We start from the raw sequence: 27,412 nt of genomic DNA on the forward strand, positions 1-27,412 counted from the left end.
GAGCCGTGGAGTTGTAAAGCTTATGATTGTCTTACAAGAAATTCGAGCTTAAACTGGAACATATTTAAATTTCATAGTGCTGGCCACAATTGAGTAAAAGCGTCTCCTGTTGTGGCCCAACCTGACAACCCTATGTCATGTGACAGTTCCATGTGCGCTCTCTTACGTATCCTTGTGGCGCTCTTTTGCCGCTGTCTCCTCGGCTGCCGCAAAATTCCAATGCCGTTTGGGGCCGAGCAATGCAAATCGATGTACGCTCAGTTTACGTTTTGGTCGCGTCGCCTACAGTTCTATTACGTTCCGCAATCCTGCTGCACTGCATCGTTCTGAAGCGCCAGCGATTGCACAGCTCAAGTACAAAACTTATACTCACTTGCGTGTGTGCGTCTGTTCGTCTGTGTGTTTGTGTGTGTGTGTTCGATTGTAGGTGTGCGCGTGTGTGAGCTATCGAATACTCGGATTTGATTCGACTCGCAATTAACATTGCCAGCGGAAGTCGTGAACTATTCGCGTCGCATTTGAGCCGCTTCCGTTAGCGACGCTCCACGTCTCCAGCAAGTCCTCTTATCTACCGCTGCCGCTCCCGTTGCCATGAAGCGTTTGCGTTTGCCGCTCATTGCCAGCGTTTGTCTGGTGCTGGTGTTGATGTCATCCTGTCTGCTTGGCAGCGCCGATGCCAAGAAGAAGAAATACGTTGGCGAAACTGGCGGTGATTTTGAGTTTATCGATGAGGTAAGTTCCAAATAACTCTCAACTCTATATCCAACTTGGCTGTCATCGTGTCCGACTGTCACTTAGTTAATACAACTAAGCTGCCCTCCTCTGTCTATAGAAGTGTGTGCGTGCCTGGCTATGCGTGTGCTTCTTTTGGCCCAAATAAAACACATTTGCGCTTTTAGTCAGCATTTTTTTTTTTGCTTCTGATCGAACTCTTGTTGTCGCTGCTTTTATGCTCTTTCACAAAATAAAAAGAGTATATTGGCTAAGATACTGTCCGTCTGTTCGTTAGAATGTGATTTCTATTGGAGATATTGAAGTACGAGACTTGATTTTTGGCTTCTTAAACGGGACGTGACAAATCGCGAATCTATATCGTCTAAAAGCTATAAGAATCACATAAAGATTACTGATGCGATATTCAAGAAACGGATGCTATTACATTTTTTATAGCATACATTTGGCGGTCAGCCCAAAATAAGCTGAACGGCAGTTCGTTGCACCCGACTGCTAAAATCATAAGTCCATTGAAAATGGTACAATAGAGAATTATAATATATATGCATATATTCTTGATCAGGACGATGAACTGTCAATCCCTTCTATCTGCCACAAAAGAAATCTGCACTTTCTTATATCATTTTTAGGCAAGCTGTTAATTTTCTCGATATCTCTTCATCTTTCTCCACCCGCTTTATACACAAAACTTGTGGGTTCTCGTAAAACCAGATGGAGTATATTTAACATTTTTAAGTATATCGCCCCATTCTCGCAAAAAGCGCCCCCATTCTAAGAGTTGAGTTCAAAGTGCACAGCATTCGGCAGGTGTAGGGTGTATGAGGGTATTTGCAGTGTATCTACTAGTCGGTCACTTTCGACTAGAGTGCTGTCTGATGTTTTTTCTCTCTCTGTAATCTCAACTCTCAACTTTGGAAACGCTACTGAGGCTTCACAACAAAACACAGACACTTGCAGCTACTTGGCACAGTCATCCTACCTGCTGCGTGTGTCCAATACGCTCGCTCCTCTTGGCCCAAACGCTTTTCTTGCCAATTACTCACGCAAATCCGATTTGTAGTTGTTGCAGTTTGTAGTTGTTTTTGTTGAACAGGCAGACAGTAAGCCAGGCACTGGCAACGACCAAGCACCTGGCTAGGCCCCACGGCCTCCAGGTTGGAGTGTGACAGAGAGACAGACAGAGAGAGAGAGAGAGAGGGCGCTAGAAACACTAAAAATCAATAGCTAAAGCATTTGGCGGCCTCGAGTCGTTTGCAGCGCGTAAGCGTAAACTATGAAGTAAGCACTAAGCAGCTTTGAATTTGTCTGCCAACACATAGCCCGACCCGCCCCTCCCTTCACCAGTGCCCGTTGCCCCTTCTTGTTGACTGTTAGTCACAGACGCAACGTCGTCGTCGCCATTGCTATTTGCATTGTTTTTGCAGCCATTTGCTTCTTCTGCCCAATGCGTCGACATTTTGCTGCTCCGTTTTGTTGTTACATTGTTGTTGTTTTTTTTCTGTTTTTGGTTTGTTTGCCATTTCAGTTTTATTTCTTTTCGTTTCCTTTTTGCCATCTAGCTCTCTTTTCAGTTTTTTTTATGCGTGGTCATTGCTGCGTTCCTCTCTCAATGTATGTCTTTGTATGTGTGTGTATGTGTGTGCTAATAGGCCCATGCGTATGTGTGCATGTGTCTGTGCTATTAGGCGCTGCCGCCTCTTGCCTCCTTCACACACACACACATACACACACAAATACACGTCGTGTGAAGCTTTGAAGAAAATATATTGCAAGGCTAAAGTTTTTTGGGAAAAAATAAAACGAAGAAAAAAGGCATCTGAGCCGAATGTACTAACGCAGAATTTTAAACAGTAGAAAACAGTGCCACATGCGTGAGTGTGGGCGGCGGTGGGCGGGCTATGGGGCAGCATGTGTAGCACACATAACAACAAAGCCATTTTTCAGATTCGGCTTTAAAATTACTTTTCTTTTACATCCATAAAAACAATTGTACATGAACAGCATCTTGTTCAACATTGACCAAGCACACGATCGAATCTGCATCTTTATATAAATTTATATAAAAATATTAGATATTACCTTTTCACTGAGTACACGCCCATGGAAAATATAAATCAACCCCTTTGGACTCTATTTCTATTTAAAAATATGCAACGAAATATGCATGTTAGTCTTGCAGTGAGAATTTCGAAACTGTAGAATAATTGTTTGCCTTTCACCTGTATTTGCCATGTGAGAACTTATCAAATAAATTTTCTTCACACTTACGGGTGGCATTTCCCGAAAAAGCGTCCTAACGTGCTCATACACCACATAAGGTAACTACAGTGAACATTTTCAGTATCCTAGCTCGTACGGTATGGACTGTACGTTGAATCAGTCAGTCAGTCAGTAAGTCAGTCAGTCAGTCAGGTAGTCAAACTGTTTTATACATAGAGATATATTAATTTATATTATTTTATATTTAAGAAATACAACACATATGAATAAAATGTCATACCCATATCTGTTACATGCATATCTAATTATAGTAATTATCTAAAGTTACCACAAAAGATTAAACGACGCATTAATAATAACATGTGGTCCCATTAGCTCACACACTCCAAACTAATGGTTCAGGGAATATTTACATGACCTAATTGGCAAATTGTTAATTTATATAGATTATATAGATATATAGATTACAAGCTTTATATCAAATCCTTTAGAGCTCATAACAGAAGATCTTATAATCAAGCGTCTCTTTTGATTTTGTTTCGCTTGTTAAGAAATAAAAAATCAAATCTCGAATTTACGTATCTAAAACGATATAAATTGGAAAAACATTAATTAATAAATCTAATAAACTTTGTGAAAAGCCGGCCATGTCATATTAAAGCGGATGGCTAAAATTCACTTAATTTCAATTTTTACTTTTTAACAATGTGGAAAATTGCATGTGTTTTGTCTGTTTGTCGTTTTTGTTTCAGCTCAAGCGTGTGGTATGTGTCAAAATAAAAAGGCTGCATAAATTTAATTTTTATGGGTTTTATTTGTTACACTTCTGTTTTTTTATGGCTAATCGTATAACATCTTTGGCTCAGACATTTTCCAATGAATTTGATTGTTTATTTAGAAACTTTGTTTTTTCAAGTATTTAGAAATGCCATAAATTATGTGAAAAGTTTTTGTTACCAAATTGTTTTCATTTACCGAGGGGGCTGAGCGAATTGAATTTAATTGAAAAGTTGTCTATGCTGTTTCAACGAGCAGACACATTGAGCCCGACAAAAGTGTCAAGGATTGCCAATCAGAAGACGAACAGAAAACAAAGTATTTGTATAATATGCCACATCTAGGGGGTGGTGGGAGGTGGGAAATAATTGACTACTTACGAGTGCCAAAATGGCGGTTCTCAATACGAACGGAAAATGTGAAAGTGACATTTCTGATACCCATTTCTTGACATAACTGACCATCAGCATTTTGTGTCAACAAATTTTCCCGATATCCTGTTAGCTTTCAGCTCGGGCGTGTCCTTTGGTACAGTTCTGATGCTGTTCACTTATAAGCTGGCGCCGCCCACTCAAGCATATAACTAATACAAACGCAAGCGGTTATTTGCTTTCCACACAACGGAAATAATCTGCGGACAGGCAGCCTGAAAGTATGCAGCAGGAAATGCTTATAAATAATCATAAACTGTTGACATTAATAAAACACATGCTATGGATACGGACTTGGCCTTAGCTCAGCATATCCCACATTAGCTACAAGTTGAGTTGAGAGATACACATATTATATATGTACATATATTTCCATTTCGAATATGTAGCTCATTTTGCACGCCTTGCATTTATTATGCTATTCATTTCGTGCAAATGATAACAAATTAGCTCAAGTCGCAAGGAATTCGCTTGATTTGCTTGCGCGCCCAACTGATATGCTAATTTATTGCTCGAGTTGAGTTGAACCCGTCAGACACTGGGTGCGTGTGTCTGTGCGCGTCTAGATGTGCTCCTTGCCATAATCAGCCAGGCAAACAGCATGCCAAGTGCCACAGAAGCACTCGCATCCAACCAACTCCCACTCCCTCTAGCGAGAGCCGTCTCTGTCAAGCGCACAAAATGGCAATGCTCATTTCCATCGATTACCAAGAAGCGAAGCGCTGTTTGTCAGCAGAAAATAAATCTTTGCAATGTGCATTTCACAAGCTAAGCGCACAAAATGTGACTGCAGAATACAATAAAATGCGAATAAAATCAAACGCAGAATTTTTTAGTGGATGTCAAAAAACTTCGACTGTGGAATACCCTATGACCACCACAAGATTTAGTTTGTGCCAGAATATAGATTTTTCCTTTTATTATTAATATTATTGATAATCGTATTATTATTTTGATTATCATTATTATCACTATTATTATTAATATTATAATTTTTTACTTAATTCACGTTAATAGTTTTGTATAGACATCAATTGTCAATATTGTTGTCAAATATTTTATTTGAATTATAATTAATATCCCCAAACTTTGTTAATAATCTGACTGGACATCTTTGTCGCAGAACAACTTAACAACTTTCATTGACAGATATTTTAAAATGAAACTCTTTTTTTTTCATAATAATTGTCTCTATTGATCTACTTGCATAAGTTTTATCTTTTCCTTAAGTTTAGATCAAGTTTCATATTGTGTAAATTCCTACAATTATTTTAGTTTTATCTTCTGCACTTTAATGAAAAGTTTTTTATACTTTGCCAAGTTCTCTATCTTCTCCAATGTTCTGGTTCTGGCTTTTTTTAATTTTCGATGTTTAAATTTTAATGTTTTGGCTTAAAAGTATAAATACTTACGTATGTTTTTACGTCTAGAGTTCAGAGAACATAGTAAATTCTTATTATTCTATTAAATCAACTTTTAAAAGTAATCCAATTGATATTGTTAAGATGTAGCTTGTAGTCGGAATGAATATCATGTCTATACATTATAGTATACATACATTATTTCCGGCCAAGCACCATAATTAAAGCACGTAAACTTTTTTATTGCACTTTGATACCAAATAAATTATACACGTCATGCATAATATAATTGTAGTCTGAGCAGACGTAACTACCCTTGCCATGCCTAGAACAGGGTATCATAGGAATTGCAAGTAGATTGCCCAGGGCAGACGGCAGACAAGAGACAGCTGAAACAACAGTCCTCTAGCATCCAATCAGTACGTAAAATATGCAAAACTTTCTTTAAATGATTGTGTGCGTGCTTATGCACTTATTCGTATGTAAATTCTTATGTTCATATGGATATGGGCTAGCAATAAAGTTGATATGCATAATTTTGGTTAAGCCCCATCTAGAGTGGAACAGATCAGACCCACAGCCGCCTGACGAGACATAAATAAGGCAAAAACTAAATCAAAATGTGTATAAATTACGGTTTACTTGTAGCTGACCACGCATTCTACATTCGCCCCAAAACATTCCAACTGCCCAACCTACACATACGAGCGGCCAGTCATCTTGTAGCTTCAGTTTTATGAGCACATAAAAAGCATATTTTGTGCAAGTTATGCAATAAAATTTTATGCTGCCACACTGTTGCATAAGTGGCGAACATGTTGTAAGGACCTGGAGCAGGACTAACTAGGCGACAATATATAATTTAAGAGGGTTTCTAAAAGTATATGACCCCTTAAGCACAGTTGACCTAGACCAAATGCTAGTCGTTAACACCTAACTGTTTGGAGTGTTTGATTAAAGACTGTGACAGTGAGTCGGGTTGTTGTGGGGCATGATGGCATCAGGTCGGATTTTGGTGGCAAGCTCATTTGCATGACAGTTCGCCAATCCCTTGGTTAGATTTGCATATTTGCAGCGAATGTGAATGCGGTTGCCAAAATAAAAATAAAAACTGACAGGAAACTCACAGCTGCATGCCGCCAAAACTTGCAATTTTCCCACGAACATTTCCCCATGAGTTCTGCCCCGTGCTCTGATGAAAATATGACTCAACTAGACACAACAATTTCTTTTCTTTGCAACTTATAAGGCCATCGCAAAGTTTACTTACTGTTCATACACTTTGCCACGCCCACGTGCCCAGTTGTGCATTTTTATGTTACATTCTTTATGGCCAGGGGCCATGGTTCCGTTGGCTGATTGTTTCTCCAGGTCTGTCTGTCTCAACTCTCTCTCTAGCGCTCTCCTGCTTGTTTAATTTTTTGGTGGCTGGAGTCAAAAGTTGCACGTACACAGCCACATTAGCAAATTGCCCAGTGTTTACTGTGTGTGTGTAAGGGTGTGTGTGTGTGTGTGTGTGATGCCATGCCTGGCAAATTGCTTGCTCCTTTTGCCAAAAAATGCGGCCAAAACTGTTTATGAAAAAGTCAAGAAGCACCGAGAATGTGCACAAGAAGGCAACGACTACAATAACACAAAAAAAAAAGGGTCGTCTTTGGTGTGCCGAAGATTGAATACTCTTCCTGATGTATGGCAACATTTTCCGGTCTTGTGTAAAATCTTTTCGGCTTCCTAAAGATGAATACCAATTTTGTAATAGATTTGAATTCTCCAAATACAAATGTTATGCTTCTTTCAGAATCATAAGCTGAACTGAATATATATATTAATAATAATTTCCTCTATACATTAGACCCCTAAGGGAAGTGATAAGCTACCAAAAATTGCTTGATATATAAGTTATTTATGCTTTGATGTTAAGTAGCCTCTCTCAATATTGTTTCTTAAATAATTTCTCCTTTTAGTAAAATACATTAAAAATGTATAATACATACAGCTAGGGTAAACGAAATGTGCTGGTGCATGCTGACTCTTGCCTGACTGTTTGCGTGGCATCATTAACAGTTGAGCTGCGATTCATGTTGGCCCCTTTTAAAAGAAACGGAGCAGTTTTATTGGAGCATTCTTTGGACTTTTTCCCATTTTGGTTCGCCAATGCATGCATTAGAGCCATGTACACACGCTTAAGCATATGCATGTGTACAATGTCTTGATTTGGGTTCATCTGGAACTTTTTGGTGCTGTCAGTTGTGTGGCACGTTCTATAAATTTGGTCGTGGGACTTTGTTTGGCTCAATAAGATAAATTAGTTTGCAACGGCAACATAACTTCGATGGCATCAAAGGCAAAACTAAAACATTTTTCTATCTTGGGAACTGGCTCTGCGCCACATCTCAAAACTCATGCTAACACACACACACACCGAACGCACACGCACACATGCGCACACATGCGCACATGTACATATATTAATGTACATATGTTTGTTGGCCACTCAGCACATAACTTGAGCAAACTCATTTTTCACTTTCATATTGTTGTGTGGCAGTGGCAGGCACCGAGCAGCCGCCTAAAAGCGCTCCTACTGCTTTTTCAGGAATATATATCTATGCATATATATAGCCATATAGTTGGCTACATATGTGCAGCACTTAACTGATTATGTAAGAAGGCAGAATGCGTGCGTTTACTCTCACAGCTGCTGTATTTAACTTTCTTAGCCGGACCGTAACGTGTAAGGTTGTCAAGCTGTGCAAGGTTCCAGCTGTGTAAAGTTTTAATTAATGACTGCTATCGGGTTGGCTGTCCCTTGCCATAATGGACGTTTAAAGGAACCTGCTGTCTATCATTCACAAATCGAAGACATATTCGTTGCCAGCGCCAGCGCCAGCGCCATCAATTAATTATTCAGCCGCCTAGAACATGTCCCAAGCATTATGCATTATGGCAGTTAAGCACATGTCAAACGTGTCTCTCGGCCATTTTGGAGTCTGTAGGGCTGCAGTTATTTATGGGCCGCACTGAGACCATTTGCTGACAGCAATTTGGCCAAGGCCTGACTGTGATTCCGAGACGGCATTGACAAGCGCAAAAACTGTTACAGATTATGCATATTAATTGCTTATCTTGAGAAACATCCAAAAAGTTTCCCTTCAAACTATGGCAAAGTCATTCGTTTGGCTTTCACGGCGTATGCGTAATATGGCTTATTGCTTGTGTATATGCTAAAGTTTTTTGTGAATGCGTGCTAGTGTGTGCGTGTGTTGTTTTTGCAGTGTGTATGCCCGCGGGCTTGCATTGACGTTCCCTACATCAATTTCCATACACAATTTCAGGCGCACACATTACGCATACGCAACGTGGCATATTTGATGATAAAATTTTTGGTATTTCAATTTGCAATACATATTAAATGCCTGATAGCTATTTGCTGGTACAAAAGAGAAATAAAAGAAAAAAAATCAAAACCAAATATATGTAAACAGCAGTAAATATTGTTACTGTACAAAACTCAAATAAGTTATCAAGATAAATTCGAGAGTTTCGAACTAATGTAAGCTGTGGCTTATACAAGCACAGGAACACACGCACACACACCCAAATATATATTTGGGCTGCCGCACTGACACATAAGCCAGAAGTTGTAAAAAGTTCATTAAATATTTTACGTAGAGCGTGACAGGTGGGCAGCTACAGTGGGTAGGTGTCACGAAAAATTAAAAGCAGGATATAAGGATTCGGCACGAACGCCATACGAAAGGACATTGTTGCAGCCGAGAGCAGGCAGCATCAGAGGCTCACACATTCAGGAGTTGCTGCGCCACATAAAACTTTTTACAGTCGAGCCATTGGTATATCCTTCGCTCCCTTCCTCCCTTCCTCTGTGGGCGTACGCATTACCATAAATAAATTATAACGCTCGCTACTCTTGCAGCGAGTTTATTGCATGTGAGCGATAACTTACACACACTCACACTATATACACAGCCAGCAAGAATGAAGAAGAATACAGGCAATGTAAACGGACCAAGGAACAGGCGGCAGATAATAACAGTTGCCAGCTTGATGTAAGCGCAAATGCCTACAGGGAGCAGAGTGGAGCAAAGCTATAAACTTGCGCCAGAGAAGGATGGCTACAGCTAGAGAATAATGGGGCGGATGGCGTTTCTAGTAACTGTAAGCCGCACACACGGTGAATGATAATAATTTACAACATAAAAGCAAAACACAATGGAACACTAGGAAACGAAAACGGAAAGAAACTAAAAACCAAGCCAAAAACCCAAAACTCGAGACCATATCAAGTTTTTATCCTACATGCGGGCGTGTCGTGTGTGGGCCACAAAGAATTACACTTAGCCTCAAAATGCTGCATACAAATTATGCAATTAGTTGAGCCGCAGGCAACTAAAATTGAGACCAAGCCAGATATTATGTGCTTGACAAAGTAAGCGTTAAGCTAAAACTGAAGTTTCCGGCGCTGGCAGTTGTCAAGTCCAGTGAAATTGTCGCTGCCAGCTCAGCTGCGTTGTCTACTTGAGAAATAGTCAAAAATCCCTGACAAATTGTCAACGAAAGTTTTTTGGTGAGCCCTAAACTTTTCATCTGTAGAGCTGTCTGCGCTCGGAAAGTTTTCCCCAAGGGTCTGCCAGGACTGCTGACATGTTCAAGAAATTATTGCTTCTTCATATACGCATGCAGACAAAGAAATGAAAACGTTGAAATGAAAACGGGTGGTTAAGAATCTGATGAAGAATATTGCAAGAGACTGGCCGAATTGATTTCCAAGTTTTTCAAGTGGCAATTAGTCCGGACGCTTGCTAGAAGAGTAGAGCACAAAGGAGTTGAAGAAGCTTTGAGTGACAGCACTTAAGCTGTGTCGTCCTTGCGTGAATTCTAATATCTGCATTTTGGTATAGACCAAAGTAAGATTTGACTTTCTTTTGATTTACTTTTGTATTCAATTGCAATGTTCATTTGCTGTTTTCTTCTTTTGACTTTACAATAAGATGCTCTCTCTCTCTTTCTCTCTCTGTATCTCCCTATCTCTGTCTCTTTGAGGTTGTTGCTTAGAAGATGGCTTTGTATCCAGCTGCACTCTCAAAAGTTTATGCTGGAATGGCAAAAGTCTGCGGATAGTCAAACAAAAACATAAACGAGACACACACACACACACACCTACTTACTGAGATATATAGAGAAGCAGGCAAATATCCAAAATTCTTATTGCTCTAAAAGGAAAAAGAAATGAACGAAGTAAGATATATAAGCACAGATACACACATATACATACACACATATATATATATATATGTATATATATGTATAGGTTAGCATAGGGCAAATAAAATGCCAACGAACGGAAATGAAATTGCAATTGCTGGGCCATGCAGACGACGCCAAGTCGCGACGCGTTCATGCAGAACTTGTGGGTTGACTGTGGCACACGCAGCTACCTATTGAACGCAACCATTTTGCTTTTACTCTTATTCTGTGTGCCTGTGCGGCTACTATGGCGGCATTTCCATTTCCGTTATGCTCTTACTTAACGCCTCGGCGTATGCAATAAAGTTTGTCACGGATCTGCAGCGGTGGCAAGAACTTAAAAGCAATGCACGCCCGCGCTGACAGGGCAAAAATCCCTGCCTCGCCAAATCTCCGAGAAGACTAAATCGTGCACAGCTTTAAAACAAGTAAAGCACGCTTTAGTCGAGTATGCTCAACTACTAAATCCCTACTACTGCCTCTGTCAATTTTAAAATGTTGAATTCTTTAAATCATAAAATACAGCCCAATATGAAGTCCAGATGCAAAATAAAAGAACACCAACATACCAAAGTTGGTTTATCAAGCTTTTATAGTCTTTGAGATATAAGTTTCAAAATAGATTCTTGTCGATTTATAGGAAATCGATATAAAACGATCAAATTTGAAATTTCAAGTCTTGATTTGAAAAATTGATGTGTTTGTACCAGATAGTCAAGCAGGCGGACATGACTTAGTACACTCTGCTCCACGTCCTCATAAAAAATGTATATAATTTTTGGGGTCGGAGATGCCGCTATCAAACTGTTACATATATTTTCACAAATCCATTATACCCTATTTTACCCAATTTCGAATGGGTAAAATCGCTCAGAATTCCGACGCACAATGCTCTTTAGCAGCTCTAAACACCACCCACACGCACACACAAATACAGACACACACAGGCACACGTAGGCACCAGCGCACACACACAAACGCTCATTAGTTTAGCGGTGGGAACGCTGAGAGCAGAGAAAGTGTGCGCCCTGGTGCTAAACAAGTTAATTAGTTTGCCTTTTTCCTATTTTGGTGGCTCTAGCTGCGACGTTTATGTGGCTCGCCATGGGTTAAGAGCACTCTATGTACGTGTGTACATTGCCTGTGTGTGTGTGAGTGTGTGTGGCTTAGAGTTTATCTTAATGACAAAATAAATTATTTAGCACACACATACATACTACATACACATGCTCGTACTTCAATTGGCTTTATTTACCACCAGAGAGAAGGAAGTAGCGAAGCCTTGCCGCCGCCGCTCACGCCCCAAATGTCACTTTTAAATGTTGCTATTACTTATGTTTAATATCAGCTCACAGTTTCTTACTGGCAACACAGTCAGGCGGTTTTTAATCGTTGTCTCCACACAATGGGGGGCATGCGAGGCTTATGTGGCTGGATGATCCATGGCACTGGCTGGGAAAATAAAATCAAAATCTTCTTCTTTCAGTATTTGTATTTATTCTTAGTTAGTTAAGTGAAACATATAGTTATCATTTATTCCTTGTAATTAAATGCTTCCAAAAAGGCTTAATTTTGAACTTTGAACAGCACTTTTCATAAGCATATAAAATTTCAGTAATAAGCTAAATAATACATATTTTTTAATCGCAAAGTTTTAACCTAATACATGCAAAATAGTTTGTAACTTCAATCAAATTGCATACAAAGCTATTAGTAAAATGTTATAATATATTTTATTACACTTATAGGAATATTTTTATTCCAGTAAAAGCTAAATAATTAAATCTGCTTTTAGCTCAACAGACTTACATAGCTTTTACTTATATTAAATTTAAAATATTTATGCATGCATAATGGTTTCTAACTGCAATTTAATTGCATGCAGAGCGGCCAGTAAAGTTTTAACGAGAAATAATTAAATATTAAATTATTGTTATTATTATGAGTGTATGCACACTATGTACTTACGTTTGCATAACTGTCATGCAGTCAAGCATGCAAATTATATTTATTATTTCTTTTCTATGAAAAAAATACAGAAAACAAATTATAAAAAACAGTAAGAAATTCCAGGGATTAAGAGAAATTTACTGTGCTTAAAATAATTTTTTTTGTTTTCTGTGAATAAAATTGGGCTAAGTAGATAAGTTTTAAAAGTTCTGCATATATTTCACTATATTTGAATTTTTATTATAAAACATGTTTTCTGGTCAAAGCACTTTTCCATTTTCCTTTAATTTTCCCATGATTTCCCAGGTTTATTTGTAATCCTTATTAACTAGTTTATGTATAGGAAAATATGTTATATTTCAAGTTGTCATTGTGCTTCTTTTTATGTCTATAAAGATAGTGTGTCATCTTGAAAAATGTTTAACTTTTGGATAATTTAAAAACCAATAGATCAGTAAGCATTCATACTGTTTTTGAGCGGCTTGTAATTGTACTTGCCCCACTGTGCGCCTGGGTAGACATTAGGTAAGTGGGGATTTCAATTACATGCAACGACGCTTCAATTGCCTGGGCGTCGCATAAAAACACTTTGTTGCCGCTGGCAAACAGTGGCACGCAGCGAGTCGGTTGTGTAGATGGGCTGATGCTCGTTTAATCTTAGATTTTAATTGCATGGCTATAGCGTTCGTCCCGAAGACAAGGCGCTTTTGAGTTGAAGGCACGGTCGAAACAGTTGCAAGTAAATAGAATTTAATTACAACATGTTTTGCTTTTCATTTTGATTGTTGAATTTATTTTAATACGTCATAAATTTCGGGAACGCAATAAAATTTTCATGGCTGGTAAATGCAAAAGCCTGACTAAGCTATAGCACATTTTTTGGCCTCTTTTATAGAGAAAAAACTTTCTGTTCGAACTAATTAGTGTGAGTGGACCATTAAAAAGTTGATCCTTCAGTAATGCCGCGAAAGAAGGTTCGAAGGGAACGGGGCGGACCGTGCTCTCGCGGCTTAAAGTTTGCACCAAAAAAGTGCTGCACAAAGAAATTAAAATTGAAATATAAAACTTGCCAAAGTTTTTACTCACACACGATGCTGATGCTGATGGAAGCAGGCTATAGAAAATTTAAAATGCAAAGCGGGGCTCGCAAAAAAAAAATGAAACTGAATTTCAAGTTGGACCACGCCAGGTGGGCGAATGCATCAAACTTGGCCGCAAAAAACTTGCAGCATTAAGTGCACTTGCCAACGAGGCCAGGCGAGGGCAAGGTGTTGCACAGTGGGGAAGGCAGCGGGGCGGGCTTGGCACCAACTGCTGCCAGCTCATTAAAAGTAAAAATGATATGCATTAAGTTTCGCAACAGTAACGAGAACGTTAAAGGTCTGGAACTGCAGTCATTAGACCAAACTTACGCTGCTCTGCTAATGGTCAATGCTAATTGCGTGGAATTCATTTGCATGGCCAGCCACACCTGCGCCTTAAATTTAACTGCGACCCCTGACCCACTGTCACATTTGCCACATAAATTGTCATAATTGTGTGCCACGTACTTGCAACAGCGCCCAATCTCTCGGCCTGACTCTACACAGCATCCCTAAAGTATCAATACATATTTCATCGGCTGACACATGCATTAACGTGTCTAATCGCCAGGCATGCGCCGGACAATGAAAGCTGTATGTGTGTGTGTGTGTGTGGGGGGTGGGAGGTTACGGACTACGGGCATTCGGCGTTACAGTATAATTTATGTCCTCGCATAGCCGAATGCCAGACATTCCGAACATTTCTCAGCTCAGCTGACAATTTTCTGTCACAAGCATGCGAATTTTCCACTCGCATATTCTGTCTCCCGCTGGCTGAGAGCTGTTTTAACTTTTATGCTATTGACTAACCGACAAAATTCTCTGTTCAAGCAGCGTTCCTCACAAAATCTGCTGTCAAATTGTTGTCAACATTTTACCGTGCACAACATGGCGTATGCGTCATGTGCATGTTTTTCATAAAATATCAAGTAACTCAATAAATTTCTAGACCACACAACGCCCCATCCAGATGTGGGTACGCTTGGCCCATGTTTTGAGCCCATAAATCAACTGATAAACTGATAATGGGACTCTGAATGAACACACCATAATTACCCTATGACTCATCAAAAATTGATTTTCCTGCGTCGAGCGAGTCATAAACATTTGTCAGTTCGCATTATTCAACAATTCTCGTAGGCATTACTCAAATTTTCTTAAGCCGAAATTATTGGGTGTTTGCAAGAAATGAAACCAATATAATATTTCAATTGCTTCAGTTAGCTTTTCGATAGTTTAATGGCATATACATCATATACATTCTTTGAATATATATGTATATTTATCAATAATTAATAAATAATAAATAACGCATATTCATTGAAGTCACACATCGGCAACAGCTGCAATGAGCTTGGTGTAGACCTTAATGCCATGCAGATAGGTATCCGCACGTATGTATTCATCGTGATCGTGCAGCAAAATGGGCGTATTGTTCATGGGCGAGAAGCCCAAGGCCGGAATGCCGACAGAGCGCAGGAAACGGCTGTCGGTGTTTCCAGGGCAGACATGTGTGCGGAATTTAAGGTTCCTGTTGCCAAGAAGGAAAGTTAAGCAAGATTTACATTACAAGCATGAGCGTACTTACAGTTCATTCAATGCCTTCTCAAATGCGGTCCAGTACGGATTTGAGGCATCGACCTTCGTCGGCGGTATATATTCGTCTTTCTGTTCGAACACGATCTCAATGCCACCACCAGCCTCCTCGCACCAGTCGCGTATTTGCTGCTCAAAGGCAACTAGATCCACATCGATGCCAATGCGTAAGTCGAAGACCACCTCGAGCATGGCAGGAACCACATTTCTTTGCACGCCACCAGTCAATTGGGTGAGATTCACAGTGGTCACATCACCAAAGAAAAGCCTCGTATTATCTTTTAACTGCTGCACCTGGGATGCACGGAATCCCATCATCTTGTTCACAATATAGTTGAGCTTCTCGCCGGCGGTGTTGGGTAACAATAGGGAACCATGACCAGCAGTTCCGCTGATCTTGAATCTAATATCTGTAAAAAGAAGTTTTTAATACCCTACAGGCTGTTGCTTTGTAAATATTTACGCCAGCCGGTACGCTCTGCAAAATAGACATAATAGGAATCGTCTAGGCTGGAGGATCCCTCGTCCAGGCTTAAGCCCACATTAAGGGATTTGAAGTAATCTCCCTTTATAAATTCACGCATTCCAAAAAAGCCGCCGGCCTCCTCATCGGGCACAAAGGTCAAATAGACAGTTCGCTTCGGTTGATAGCCAGTAGCCTTGAGTGCCCGAATGGCAGCCAGGTATTGAGCTCCCACGCACTTCATGTCCTGCGAGCCACGCGCATAGATGCGACCTTCGTCATCCAGATCGGCGGTGAAAGGATCGTGGGTCCACTTTTCCGGAAATACGGGCACAACATCGGTGTGAGAGTTCAGAATGATGCCTGGTAATTCGGGCTGTTTGCCCAGCCATTTCATTATCACGACAGGATTGGCTTCGTTGACGGGATATTCAACATCTACAGGCAGATCCAGGCTGGCTGCCTGACGTTTTAGGAACTCCACGCAAGCGGCTATAAGACGCGTATATTAGGTTAATCTCATTTTAAACACTTTAATGATGCGTTTCCTTTCATAAAACGGCTTATCACGATCCGCCCAATCTGGCAAACTTACTGTAATCTATATTTGGGTGAACCGTTGGTATGCGCAGATATTCACGGAAGATTTTAATTTCTTCATTATTTTCCCACTCGGCTTTGCTCATTTTGTTTGGATTTGTGTAATTATAAACAATTATTTATTTAAACAAAATACGATTCTCAAAATACACTTCTGCTCGATGATGTGGCAGCTGCCTTCAGATGCTCCCAGCAAAAAATAAGAGCTCTGAACTGTTTCAACGGTGGCGAACGACTATTTGGCAGTATTATCGGCCCATCGCTTAAATATGAAATGGCGCCATTCACGACGAAGCTTTTTCATTAACAATGTGTCTACTTTTATCATATTTATAACTAAGCCACCAATTCTTATCAATTTAATGTGGAATTTTCGAATGACCTTTGCCCGAAACTTTTGGCTAATTAAGCTTGTCGACAAATTCGGTAAACATCAAGTCTCTATCATATTTTCTAATAATTGGAAGTTTCATTGAGCTGTCTGAGAAACCCAGCTATGGTCCTACATTCTTTGAGAATATAGATTTTTTTGAAATAGATTTGGAAAACTTCTAGATATAGTTCTTTAATGGCTTTCGTTTGTCTTTCTTGTGGTTCATAAAACATAAATTTATTTTTATTTTGCATGCTTTCAATAAAAATGTTCAATTCATCAATTCATTTAAGGCACAAGGCTTCATTGCGATTAACTTACTTTAACAACTTTTTTTTTTAAAAACTTTTAAAGAAGACTTTCAAGCTTATAATTTCGGCAAAAAACTTTTCTGTAGAAAATTCATTAAAGATGTGAGTAAGAATAAAATAATAAAGTTCTTGGTGAGAATGCTTAAAATTTTTATTCGATCGCCTTTAAACTAAATATAAAAATACTGTGTAAAATACGAATAGACTTTATTAGAGAGTTTTCTTATATTGATTATGCCTTATATACTGGCAATAGCTGGAATGATTTTCTTGTAAGCCTCAATACCATGCAGATAGAGATCAGCACGTGTGTGAGCTCAATGATGGAAAAGTTTTTCATTGGCGAAAATCCTAATGCCTCAACTCCAACTGTTCGCAAGAAGCGGCTGTCTGTGGCACCAGGGCAGACACGTGGTCGGAACTTCAAGTTTCTGTCGGATTAGATTAAATTATCAGCGACACGATTTATAAACCGAGCATGAGCATGTTAACAATTCATTCAAGGCCTGTTGAAAAGCTGTCCAGAAAGGATTTGATGCATCAACCTTCGTGGCCGGTACATATTCATCCTTCCGTATAAAGTCGAGCAAAATACCGCCACCAGCCTCCTCGCACCAGTCAAGAATTTGTTTCTCAAAAGCTACAATATCCACATCGATAGCAACGCGCATATCGAAGACCGCTTCCAGCAGAGGAGGCACCACATTGCTTTGTACACCACCACTCAACTGGGTGAGATTCACGGCGGTCACAACACCGATGAAAGGATCCGCATCATCCTGCAGCTTCTTTACCTGCGTAGCCCGGAACCCCATCAACTTGTTCACAATACAATTGAGCTTCTCGCTGGCGGTGTTGGGTAGCAGCAGGGAGCCATGGCCTGCACTGCCGCTTATCTTAAATCTAATCTCTGTAATTATATTGTAGGTCATAAACCTGTTGATCACCAGATTAGCTTTACTTACGCCAGGGGGTCCGCTCCGCATAGTATATGTGATAGGAGTCGTCTATGTTGGCAGAGCCCTCATCTAAGCTGAAGCCCACATTTAAGTTTTTGAAGTAATCTCCGTTCACAAACTCGCGCATGCCCAGATGTCCGCCAACCTCCTCATCGGGCACAAAGGTCACATAGATATTTCGCTTTGGCTTGTAGCCGCTAGCCTTAAGTGCGCGAATGGCACCCAAGTACTGAGTCCCAATGTACTTTGTGTCCTGAGCGCCACGAGCGTAAATACGACCTTCGTCATCGAGATCGGCGCCGAAGGGTGGGTGTGTCCACTTCTCGAGGTACACAGGCACTACATCCATATGATTTTAACTGTTTTAGGATCCCTCTTCTCTTACAAGCTCGCTAGTGTCTATGTTTGGGTACACAGAGGGAAGATTTTGATTGCCTCATTTTGAGTTCTGTGTATGTGTCTGAAACTGAAGTCTCAGGAGATAGCACCTTGTTAGTGCTGATAGCGTATGGCTATGACTGCTGGCTGGTCATGATTGGGCACCCATTCCCAATACCGTCCTGCCCGGATGCCGACATCGAAATTGTACGCGTACATTTGTTGCCAATGGGCTGATTTTATTTTTATTTTTTTTTATCAGATTTATGACTCTCGGTGTTTGTTTGTATAAATTTGACTGATATGATTCTTATCTGCTTGATTAATTTGGTTGCAAATGAGCCCATTATCAGATTTGTTTTTCTGTGCAATCTTGGTTATAACACATACATTAACACTGGGTCATATATAGTGTATAAGTTTCAATGAATCGAAGGCAAGGCATTTGTTATTCTCTCATAAACTCATGTAAGAAATTCCATACAAAGTACGCTTGTTCTTCGAACTACATTTTTAAATGTCTTAAAATCTACGTTTGAACATGTAAACGAATGAAATGTTAAGATAAAATAAATTTCTTTAATTACGTCTTTGTTTACCCATCGAAAAATTGAAAGATTTGTTATTAATAAAAAACGTTCAAATTGAGTTCGCGAATATAGAATACAAAGTTGTTGTTTTTTTTTTTTTTTATCAGACTTCAAATATGTTTTGTTTTCTTTTTATCAGCATGTTTGTTGATGTTTTCTTTTTAAAAAAGCTAGTTATCTTTCGGGTTTATGGGTATCAAGCCACAGGCTTGTTAAGTATTTTTTAAAAATATATCATAATACGATGCTAAACAAAATGTCCCTTCTATTTTATGTAGAGATCAGCACATGCTAAAAAATTATTCCTCGTACGAAGCTTGAAGATAAGTTTAATCTAATATTTCCGACACATTTTGATGTTGATAATTCATAATAATTTGAAAAGCAATATAGATTAACATATATTCACCAATGAGCCTGAGGAAAAGGCTGCATTATGAAATGTATGTATTAATTGGCAAATTAATTTCAATTGAAAAAAAAAATTGATTGGTTCTTTATATTATATTCAAGAATTTCACATATGCTGATGTATTAATATTTTATTTTATTTTTTATAAAATTGTGGAAATTCTTTTGATTTCTGTACTTACTGTAATCTGCGTTGGGGAGTACCGATGGAATGCGCAAATATGTACGGAAAATTTTAATTTCTTCATCGTTTTCCCATTGAGATTTATTCATTTTCAAATTGTTGTATACCTTTCAACACAATTTGTTCATTTAATATATTACGTTCGCGCCCGTTCAGGGTTCGTCTGTGTATGTGAATACATTCAGATTCACATTCCTTTTAAATAGCTGAAGATATTTTATATTATTATCATATTTTATATACCCTATGCCCATTGCAAAGAGTGTGCAGATGTTTGTAACCGGCAGAAGGTGGCATTGTCTTTTTCATAAAATGTATATGAATATCCACGATGACCAACAACAGTCGAGTCGACCTTGCCATATCTGTTTGTTGGTCCGTCTGTCTTTATATGATATCATGCAACTGGGCAGAGTATTTCATATGCGGACAGAGCACTTTGAATTGCATTTATCAAGACTAGATACTCGCGGCTATCTTTCGGCTTTATGGTTATGGCTGTGGCTTGAAATGTCTGTGGTCAGTAAAACTTTATATAACGCTAGATATAGATCTAGATTTATGCAAATATCTGAACAGGCACGTGTCCAAATATAAGACTATAATATACGTTTGGTGGTGATAAGATTAATCCACATCTAAAAATATAAAAGAATATATATGTAAATGCTTGCACCAAATTTGATACATTTTTTTAAGTACTTGAATTCGAAAGAAAGACTCGGCTCTTCTGCTGCCACAACCATTAAAGATACTCAATTTGGAAAAAATTAAGTTCGGCAGGGTACAAGAGCCGACACTCCTGCTAATCTTAAATCAGTTGAATTATTCGTGTTCATATAAATACTTGTGGGTCACCAAAATTGCTCATTTTGAGTTCCAAAGAACGTTTGTTTAGTCATTTTATCGAATGTTTCGAATGCTTCAACAAATATCACCTTCTGCCCATTATCAGCAGCATGTCTACGTCTGGGGGCTTGGTGTAAGCTCCGACGCCAACATCGATAGCAAAGTTCATATAACTATATATGTGTAACTGTGTGTGTGTGTGTTTTTTATCACCATTTTAGCTACCTGTGTTTGTAATCGTAAATTTGTCTGATATGTTGCTTATCAGTGTATTTAATGTGCTTGCTAATTAAGCCATTATCAAACGTTTAATCAATACATCATTTCAAACTGTGCACAGACACTGCTTCAACTACGTTAATTACTGAAGTGGGGATCAATCAAGTATAATGTATATAAATCAAAATTAATTAAGTCGAATGAGGGCCCACTTGTTATACATTTGCTACAGCTGCAATAACTTTCTTGTAGATTTCAATTCCACGCAGATAGGTATCTGCACGCAAATATTCATTGTGATCGTGCAGCAAGATGGGCGTATTGTTAATAGGCGAGAAGCCCAAGGCCGGAATGCCAAAAGATCGCAGGAATCGGCTGTCCGTGGCACCTGGGAAAACGCGTTGACGGGTTGTCACGCCGCTGAAAAGGTTTTATCGTATTACAACGTCGAGACTGAAGGAAATGAATGTCTTGTTACATACAGTTCGTCCAGGGCTTTCTTAAAGGCCAACCAATATGGATTTGATGCATCGATTCTGGTTGGAGCTACATACGGTTCTTTCCACTCGAACACTAACTCAATACCATCTCCTGCTTCTGTGCACCAATCGCGAATTCGCTTCTCGAGCGCATCCAAATCTTCTGTTATGGCAACTCGAATATCAAATACCGCTTCCAGTAAAGGAGGCACCACATTGCTTTGGACCCCTCCGTGCAGTTGGGTTAGGTTAACGGTAGTAACATCTCCAATGTCCATATTCGAGTCTTCTTCGAGTCGCTTCACTTGTGACTCACGGAATTCCATTAATTTATTCAAAACATAATTGAGCTTCTGGCCAGCGGTGTTGCGTAGGAGTAGAGAACCGTGTCCAGCAGTTCCACTGATCTTAAGCCTTAAGTCTGAAGGAACCTTGTTCGTATATAATCCTATGTAAGCTGCCAGCTACTTACGCCATACAGTTCGCTCGGCATAGAACACGTCGTAGGTTTCATCTTCGCTGGAAATGCCCTCGTCAAAGCTGAATCCTACGTTTAGTTTCCTGAAGTAATCACTCTTAATTAGATTGGCCATTCCCTGTGTAACGCCACCCTCCTCATCCGGCACAAAGGTGAGAATTACTGTTCTCTTTGGCTGGTGGCCGTTAGCTTTTAGAGAGCGTATCGCCCCCAGATATTGAGTTGCAACACTCTTCATGTCCTGAGAGCCTCGACCAAAAATGCGGCCTTCATCATCCAGATCGGCATTGAAAGGTTCGTGTGTCCACTTGTCCGGGAATACCGGAACAACGTCCATGTGTGAATTTAACACAATGGAAGGTAGCTCCGGCTGTTTGCCTAGCCACTTTATAACAACGACAGGATTCAATCCGGCTAAGACAACATCTACTGGTAGCTCCAGATCAGCTGCCTGACGTTTCAAGAATTCCACACAAGCAGCTGTATAGCTCAGAAGCAAACGGTTTTCATTAAAGTTCTGAATATTCCCACGGGCTCTTCAACTTACTGTAATCTACATTTGGGTGTACCGATGGAATACGTAAATATTCGCGGAATATTTTAATTTCTTCATTGTTTTCCCACTGAGATTTATTCATTTTGGACTAAGAGTATAGTTGTTCAAAGCCTTCCAAGGTTGATGTACGTTTGCCTAAAAAATGTATTTCGGTCTTCCTTAAATACCCAGACCCTTTGTTAAATGGCGGCCTAGTCCCCAAAAATGTGGTTAACTTGTTATCATCAGTTATGTTGTGGTTATTTATCAAAACGATAGTTTGGGTCATTCCTGTAGCTACAATTACTAACGTATTAGACCTTCTAGGAGAACATATATACCGCCAAAGCTACTTATATATATATTTATAAATATACACTTCCACACTTAAAACCCAAAATCATACGTAGTTATATACAAGCATTAATTAGGAAAACTAGTTCAAATCCTATGCAACAATTTTTTCAATCTATTTCGAAATGTCTTTTCACATATCTGTAAAGCCGTAAACTCTCGTACACAATGCGAATAAAATCATCGCCGTGAGAAGATGTTTTTTATTTTTGTTTTAATATAAACAAATAAAAATTCCATTCGTTTTTATAGGCTAAAAATAGTCAAAGTTTGTCTATAAATAGACTTCCGTGCTGTCGCAGTCAATTTATTTATATATATTAAATTGGTTTTTTAATTTATTCGAATTTTACATATGTGCAATTTAATTCGTAGCATGGCTATATATTATAGATTATATTACTTTTAACAATATAAAAAATATTAGAATTTAAAATGTAAGTAAGGTGATTACTATTTTTACAAAGTTTTTATTCCAGTTGTTTATTTGAAACTCAAGTAGTAAAGCTGGATTATTTGTGCGAAGAATATTACCCAGAATCATAATTATTATTTTTACGTGCTCGTTTGTTTGTTAGGAATTAAGAATATATATTACGGCAATTCAGGGCAGGCACAAAGTTTTATTTAACATGATTAAATACCAACTATTAATATCAAAAACTAAGATAACAGTACAGAGTTATCGTTTTGATATGCACATGTACGAATTAAATGCAAATTCATGGCAATTTCATTTATTAGGCAAGATAGGCAGAAAAACACATATAGTACATATGTGAACATTTCTGTGGATCTAAAAACATGAATTTAATATTTGTGAAATTTATATTATTGGCAGCCAAATAGAAAACGCGCGAAAACCCGTATTTCGTTTAAACATTGGCAACAGCAGATATTAACTTTTTGTAAACCTCGATGCCATTCAGATAGGTATCTGCGCGCAGAAATTCATCATGATCATGCAACAGTAAAGGAGTCTTATTGATTGGCGAAAATCCCAAAGCCGGAATGCCTGCATGCCGGACGTATCGGCTATCGGTGGCGCCAGGGAACACGCGGTATCGTGTTTTTAGACCTCTGTAAGAGCACAATAAAACTTACAATCATAATTCGTCAAACCCAATAATACATACATTTCGTCTAATGCTTTCTTAAAAGCCACCCAATATATATTCGATTCATCTGTCTTGGTCGGCTCTACATATGGGTTTTTCATCTCGAAATCAAGTTCAATGCCGCCGCCAGCCTCTGCGCACCATTCGCGAATTTGCTTCTCGAAGGCATCTACATCGACTGTTATAGCGATTCGAATATCAAAGACAACCTCTAGCAAAGGTGGTACTACATTGCTTTGCACTCCTCCACGTAATTGTGTCAGGTTAACGGTGGTTACATCACCAATGTCAATGTTGGAGTCTTCTTTAAGTCGTTTCACCTGTGATTCACGGAACTCCATCATTTTATTCACAATATAATGGAGCTTCTCGCCAGCTGTGTTGGGTAACAACAGGGAACCGTGACCCGCAGTTCCACTGATCTTAAGCTTTAGATCTGAAATAACATTCATGGTGATATTTGCTTTATGGAAAGTTGTGTCTGACTTACGCCACAATGTTCTTTCGGCATAGTAAACGGCGTAGGTTTCATCCTCACTGGAAATACCCTCGTCAAAACTGAATCCGACGTTTAGTTTCTTGAAGTAATCACTCTTCACCAGCTCGCGCATGCCTAGATGACCCCCAACCTCTTCATCAGGCACGTAGGTAAGGTAAACAGTACGCTTTGGCTGGAAGCCGCTGGCTTTGAGGGCGCGAATGGCACCCAGATATTGAGTTCCAACGCACTTCATGTCCTGCGAGCCACGCGCATAAATGCGACCTTCGTCATCTAGATCGGCGCTGAAAGGACCGTGGGTCCACTTGTCAGCAAAAACGGGCACAACATCGGTGTGCGAGTTCAGAATAATGGAAGGTAATTCAGGCTCCTTGCCTAGCCATTTCATTACCACGACGGGATTGGATTCGTTAACGGGATAAAGAACATCCACCGGCAGTCCCAAGCTGTCTGCCTGACGTTTCAAGAATTCTACACAAGCGGCTGTAAAACGCAGACATTTAATCTTTATAACATGTGTAAAATTGCTTATCTTATTGCACTTTTTGTAGTTTTTACGATATTTACTATCTCAGAAAACTTACTGTAATCCACATTTGGATGCACTGTTGGAATACGCAGGTATTCGCGGAAAATTTTAATTTCCTCATTGTTTTCCCACTCGGACTTGCTCATTTCAAACAGAATCTGCGTATATTAAACGAGGTATATATTTTTAATGGAATGTGAAACTTAATGTATATAAATTTTTAATGGAATGTGCGAATTTTGATATTTGCCAATCAGCTGACTGTTGTGGCGGGATCAGCTGTTCACAGCCTCAAAATACCTTCTCAACACTGGCAGCGATCGTCGACGACTGCGGTCGTTCGGGCGCGCAACTGTTTAAATACGCCAGCAAAATCCAAATGCCAGACGATATTATCTCGTTTCTGAGGTTTTCGCAGCTTATCAGCTTTAAATTCAGGAATATTGCCATTAACTTTATTGTTTGTTTATTTATAGTTTGGTCGCGGTTTATCAGAAACGTTTGTTTACAATTCGCCTGCTAATCTATGCATAGAGTATAATAACTGACCTCTTTTGGCTCTTAACAGCGTATAAATACGAGTGCCTACGGGAAATATTGGCGCACTCGCTGCAGTTCACTGTAGATGTGCATGTTGTGTTGGTTTCTCGATTTGCCTGTGGCACTAGCATTGGCTTAGTGTTAAATTTATATTGTACGAGTACATTCCACTTGAATTCCTAATCTGCAGGCGTTGCACACACAAACACGCACACACATACATACATACATGCATACATACATACACTTATGCATATCCGGACATGAGCATCTAGTCCGAACGTGTGGCATGTAAACAAGTAGTTGTAGTTGTTGTTGCTGCTGCTGCTGCTGCTGTTGATGCAGATGCTGATACGAGTAATGTTGATGTTGTTGCCGTGCTTAGCAACTGCCAACCCAACCCACCCCCGAACCCCAACTAGGCGTGGCAGCTGCCAACTGTCGGTGCATTCGTGTGTGTTTGTTTTCGGTTTGTTTGGTTATGTATGTGTGCGTCAGATTTCACGCTTATTTCAATGGGCGCAAATTGCTGTACACAAAAGTTGCACGAAGCAAAACTGAAACGTCGAGATTCGTACAGCTCGTAGACATCAGTTGTGCTTTGTTTGTGTATGTTATCTTCTGGGCATAAACATACACATGTACATATGTTTGTGCCATCAGAAAAAGTCATTAAAAGTTCATTAACAATGTTGCAAGGATTTTAATGGCAGACACTGCGCCACCAACTACAGCGACTACTGTGTCAGCCACACATGTCTACATTTCAAATGACAATAAGACACAAACACACACACACACACAAAGATAAGTCAAACATGTATAACAATACAAAGTCATGCATACGCGACATTGTACGTATATGTACGTATACATATATTTGTATGCATGAGTATGTGTATTTCATTAAAATGTCTGTAATTGTTGTGGGTGTGTTTGCTTGTCGCGGCGCAAATAAACTATATCATTGTATTTTTAACAATTATCCAGTCAACAGAGCATGTAGGTACATTTGCCGACGGCATTAAGAGCTATTGAAATTCGCGTTTATTTTTTGTAATTCCTAGCAACTTATCCTGTCTCTAGCTAAAATTGTTATAATCGATAGCACTTACTACGCATTGTTCCACATCTGTGGCAGACGTTTCAGTCTTTACATATTTCATATTTCCCACCAACAATGTGACAATACCTTCTGTACATTAAGCAAAGCCCAAGAGCATGCTCGAAGGCGCAGGTTTCCATATTAGAGCTGGGCGCGTGTCCTTTTTCCTTTACTGATGCAAGCACGCGCGAACCTTAAAGCAGAAGAACACATGCTAGTAAAAAATTAAAATCAGCTCGATTTACAATCGATATATACAGTAATATAATTTTGCAGAGGCCAATTAAAAAAGGTTGCCCTTGGTTGGTTTTCCAATACATTCAAAAGTTTCTGTTAAGGGAAATCTATAATTCGGCCATAGTCCAGAAGTCCAATTATTTATAAAAACTCAAATTGTACATTTTTTTCCGTACCTGTCTATACCTATATGAATATACTTAAGAGATTTTTCAAGGTGTTGTATAAATGAGTTGTGAGCTAGCCTTGAATATCGCCCTGATGGATATGCATATTTACATAGGTACTTACAGAAGTAAAGAAAAAAGTAAAATGCTATAAATATATTTGCCATATGGAGTTTACTTTTTAATACATATTCATATTTCAATTTGTCAATGTCAATTTGCAGAGCAACTGAGTTATGTGTGGATAAAAGTTTAAATTTATTATTTGAATTTAAAAGGCCTTGATATGTTAAGTTAAATTTAGCTAAGATCGAAAAATTGCAAAAATTTTAAGAAAACTCTGACTACCTTCAGTATTTAAGGCTATGATTTAGCCCAGCAGGGGATCCTAATTTGCTGTTTGGCCCGAATTTAAAGAATATGTCCTTTAAGCTAATAACATCGTTATTTTAAGTAGCCTAAGTCAAGTTCAAGCAGATAATATGAAAGTTTAGCAACTGCTACTGTCTAAACTCTGATACTAAATTGATAAAATAGCATTTTTTAGTTATATCATAATTAGTTTCTCCCGAAATTATTTAAAAGTCTCTAACTCACTTATACGCTATGTAAGGATT

At 39.0% G+C, this 27,412-nt stretch overlaps 5 protein-coding genes across 6 annotated transcripts in view; 1 reads left to right on the forward strand and 4 right to left on the reverse strand.

Moving 5' to 3' along the window:
* The first annotated feature begins 257 nt into the window (after window positions 1–257).
* Window positions 258–27,412, forward strand: part of Cow (Proteoglycan Cow) — a 47,233-nt gene continuing 20,078 nt past the window's right edge. For both annotated transcript variants that reach the window (XM_015171369.3, XM_002054694.4), the window contains exon 1: window positions 258–732. In XM_015171369.3, coding sequence (XP_015026855.1) covers window positions 592–732 — 141 coding nt within the window. In that variant the 5' untranslated portion in view covers window positions 258–591. The remainder of the gene's footprint in view (window positions 733–27,412) is intronic.
* On the reverse strand, window positions 15,027–16,716 carry LOC6630956 (aminoacylase-1). Its single transcript, XM_002054697.3, has 4 exons — window positions 16,476–16,716; window positions 15,881–16,372; window positions 15,410–15,827; window positions 15,027–15,352 (listed from the first exon to the last, which is right to left on the reverse strand). Exons 1-4 carry the CDS (start codon window positions 16,564–16,566, stop codon window positions 15,148–15,150), a joined length of 1,206 nt encoding a protein of 401 aa, XP_002054733.1. The 5' UTR covers window positions 16,567–16,716; the 3' UTR covers window positions 15,027–15,147.
* LOC26531774 (aminoacylase-1A) lies at window positions 17,502–18,478 on the reverse strand (the record flags this gene model as incomplete). The annotated part of the gene is made up of 2 exons (XM_032439396.2): window positions 17,502–18,074; window positions 18,130–18,478. Coding segments are annotated over 2 exons (807 nt in total), but the record flags the coding sequence as incomplete, so codon positions are not given.
* Window positions 20,836–22,400, reverse strand: LOC6630825 (aminoacylase-1A). Its single transcript, XM_002054696.4, has 4 exons — window positions 22,259–22,400; window positions 21,706–22,191; window positions 21,237–21,654; window positions 20,836–21,174 (listed from the first exon to the last, which is right to left on the reverse strand). Exons 1-4 carry the CDS (start codon window positions 22,347–22,349, stop codon window positions 20,970–20,972), a joined length of 1,200 nt encoding a protein of 399 aa, XP_002054732.1. The 5' UTR covers window positions 22,350–22,400; the 3' UTR covers window positions 20,836–20,969.
* Window positions 23,340–25,097, reverse strand: LOC6630824 (aminoacylase-1). The gene is made up of 5 exons (XM_002054695.4): window positions 25,047–25,097; window positions 24,802–24,904; window positions 24,209–24,700; window positions 23,737–24,154; window positions 23,340–23,680 (listed from the first exon to the last, which is right to left on the reverse strand). The coding sequence occupies exons 2-5, from the start codon at window positions 24,890–24,892 to the stop codon at window positions 23,476–23,478; spliced, it is 1,206 nt and encodes a 401-aa protein (XP_002054731.1). The 5' UTR covers window positions 24,893–24,904; window positions 25,047–25,097; the 3' UTR covers window positions 23,340–23,475.

This window comes from Drosophila virilis, chromosome 2, assembly GCF_030788295.1.
Source record: "Drosophila virilis strain 15010-1051.87 chromosome 2, Dvir_AGI_RSII-ME, whole genome shotgun sequence".
NCBI classification, from domain to species: Eukaryota; Metazoa; Arthropoda; class Insecta; order Diptera; family Drosophilidae; genus Drosophila; species Drosophila virilis.

Coding starts and splice junctions, on each gene's coding strand:
- LOC6630956 (XM_002054697.3), bottom strand. CDS start 16,566: ATGAGCAAAGCCGAGTGGGAAAATAATGAAGAAATTAAAATCTTCCGT. Junction 16,373..16,475: donor TCACCCAAATATAGATTACA/GTAAGTTTGCCA, acceptor CGCGTCTTATAG/CCGCTTGCGTGGAGTTCCTA. Junction 15,353..15,409: donor GAGAAGGCATTGAATGAACT/GTAAGTACGCTC, acceptor TCTTGGCAACAG/GAACCTTAAATTCCGCACAC.
- LOC6630825 (XM_002054696.4), bottom strand. CDS start 22,349: ATGAATAAATCTCAGTGGGAAAACAATGAAGAAATTAAAATATTCCGC. Junction 21,655..21,705: donor TGCCGAGCGAACTGTATGGC/GTAAGTAGCTGG, acceptor AGGTTCCTTCAG/ACTTAAGGCTTAAGATCAGT. Junction 21,175..21,236: donor AAGAAAGCCCTGGACGAACT/GTATGTAACAAG, acceptor AAACCTTTTCAG/CGGCGTGACAACCCGTCAAC.
- LOC6630824 (XM_002054695.4), bottom strand. CDS start 24,892: ATGAGCAAGTCCGAGTGGGAAAACAATGAGGAAATTAAAATTTTCCGC. Junction 24,701..24,801: donor GCATCCAAATGTGGATTACA/GTAAGTTTTCTG, acceptor TGCGTTTTACAG/CCGCTTGTGTAGAATTCTTG. Junction 24,155..24,208: donor TGCCGAAAGAACATTGTGGC/GTAAGTCAGACA, acceptor ATGTTATTTCAG/ATCTAAAGCTTAAGATCAGT.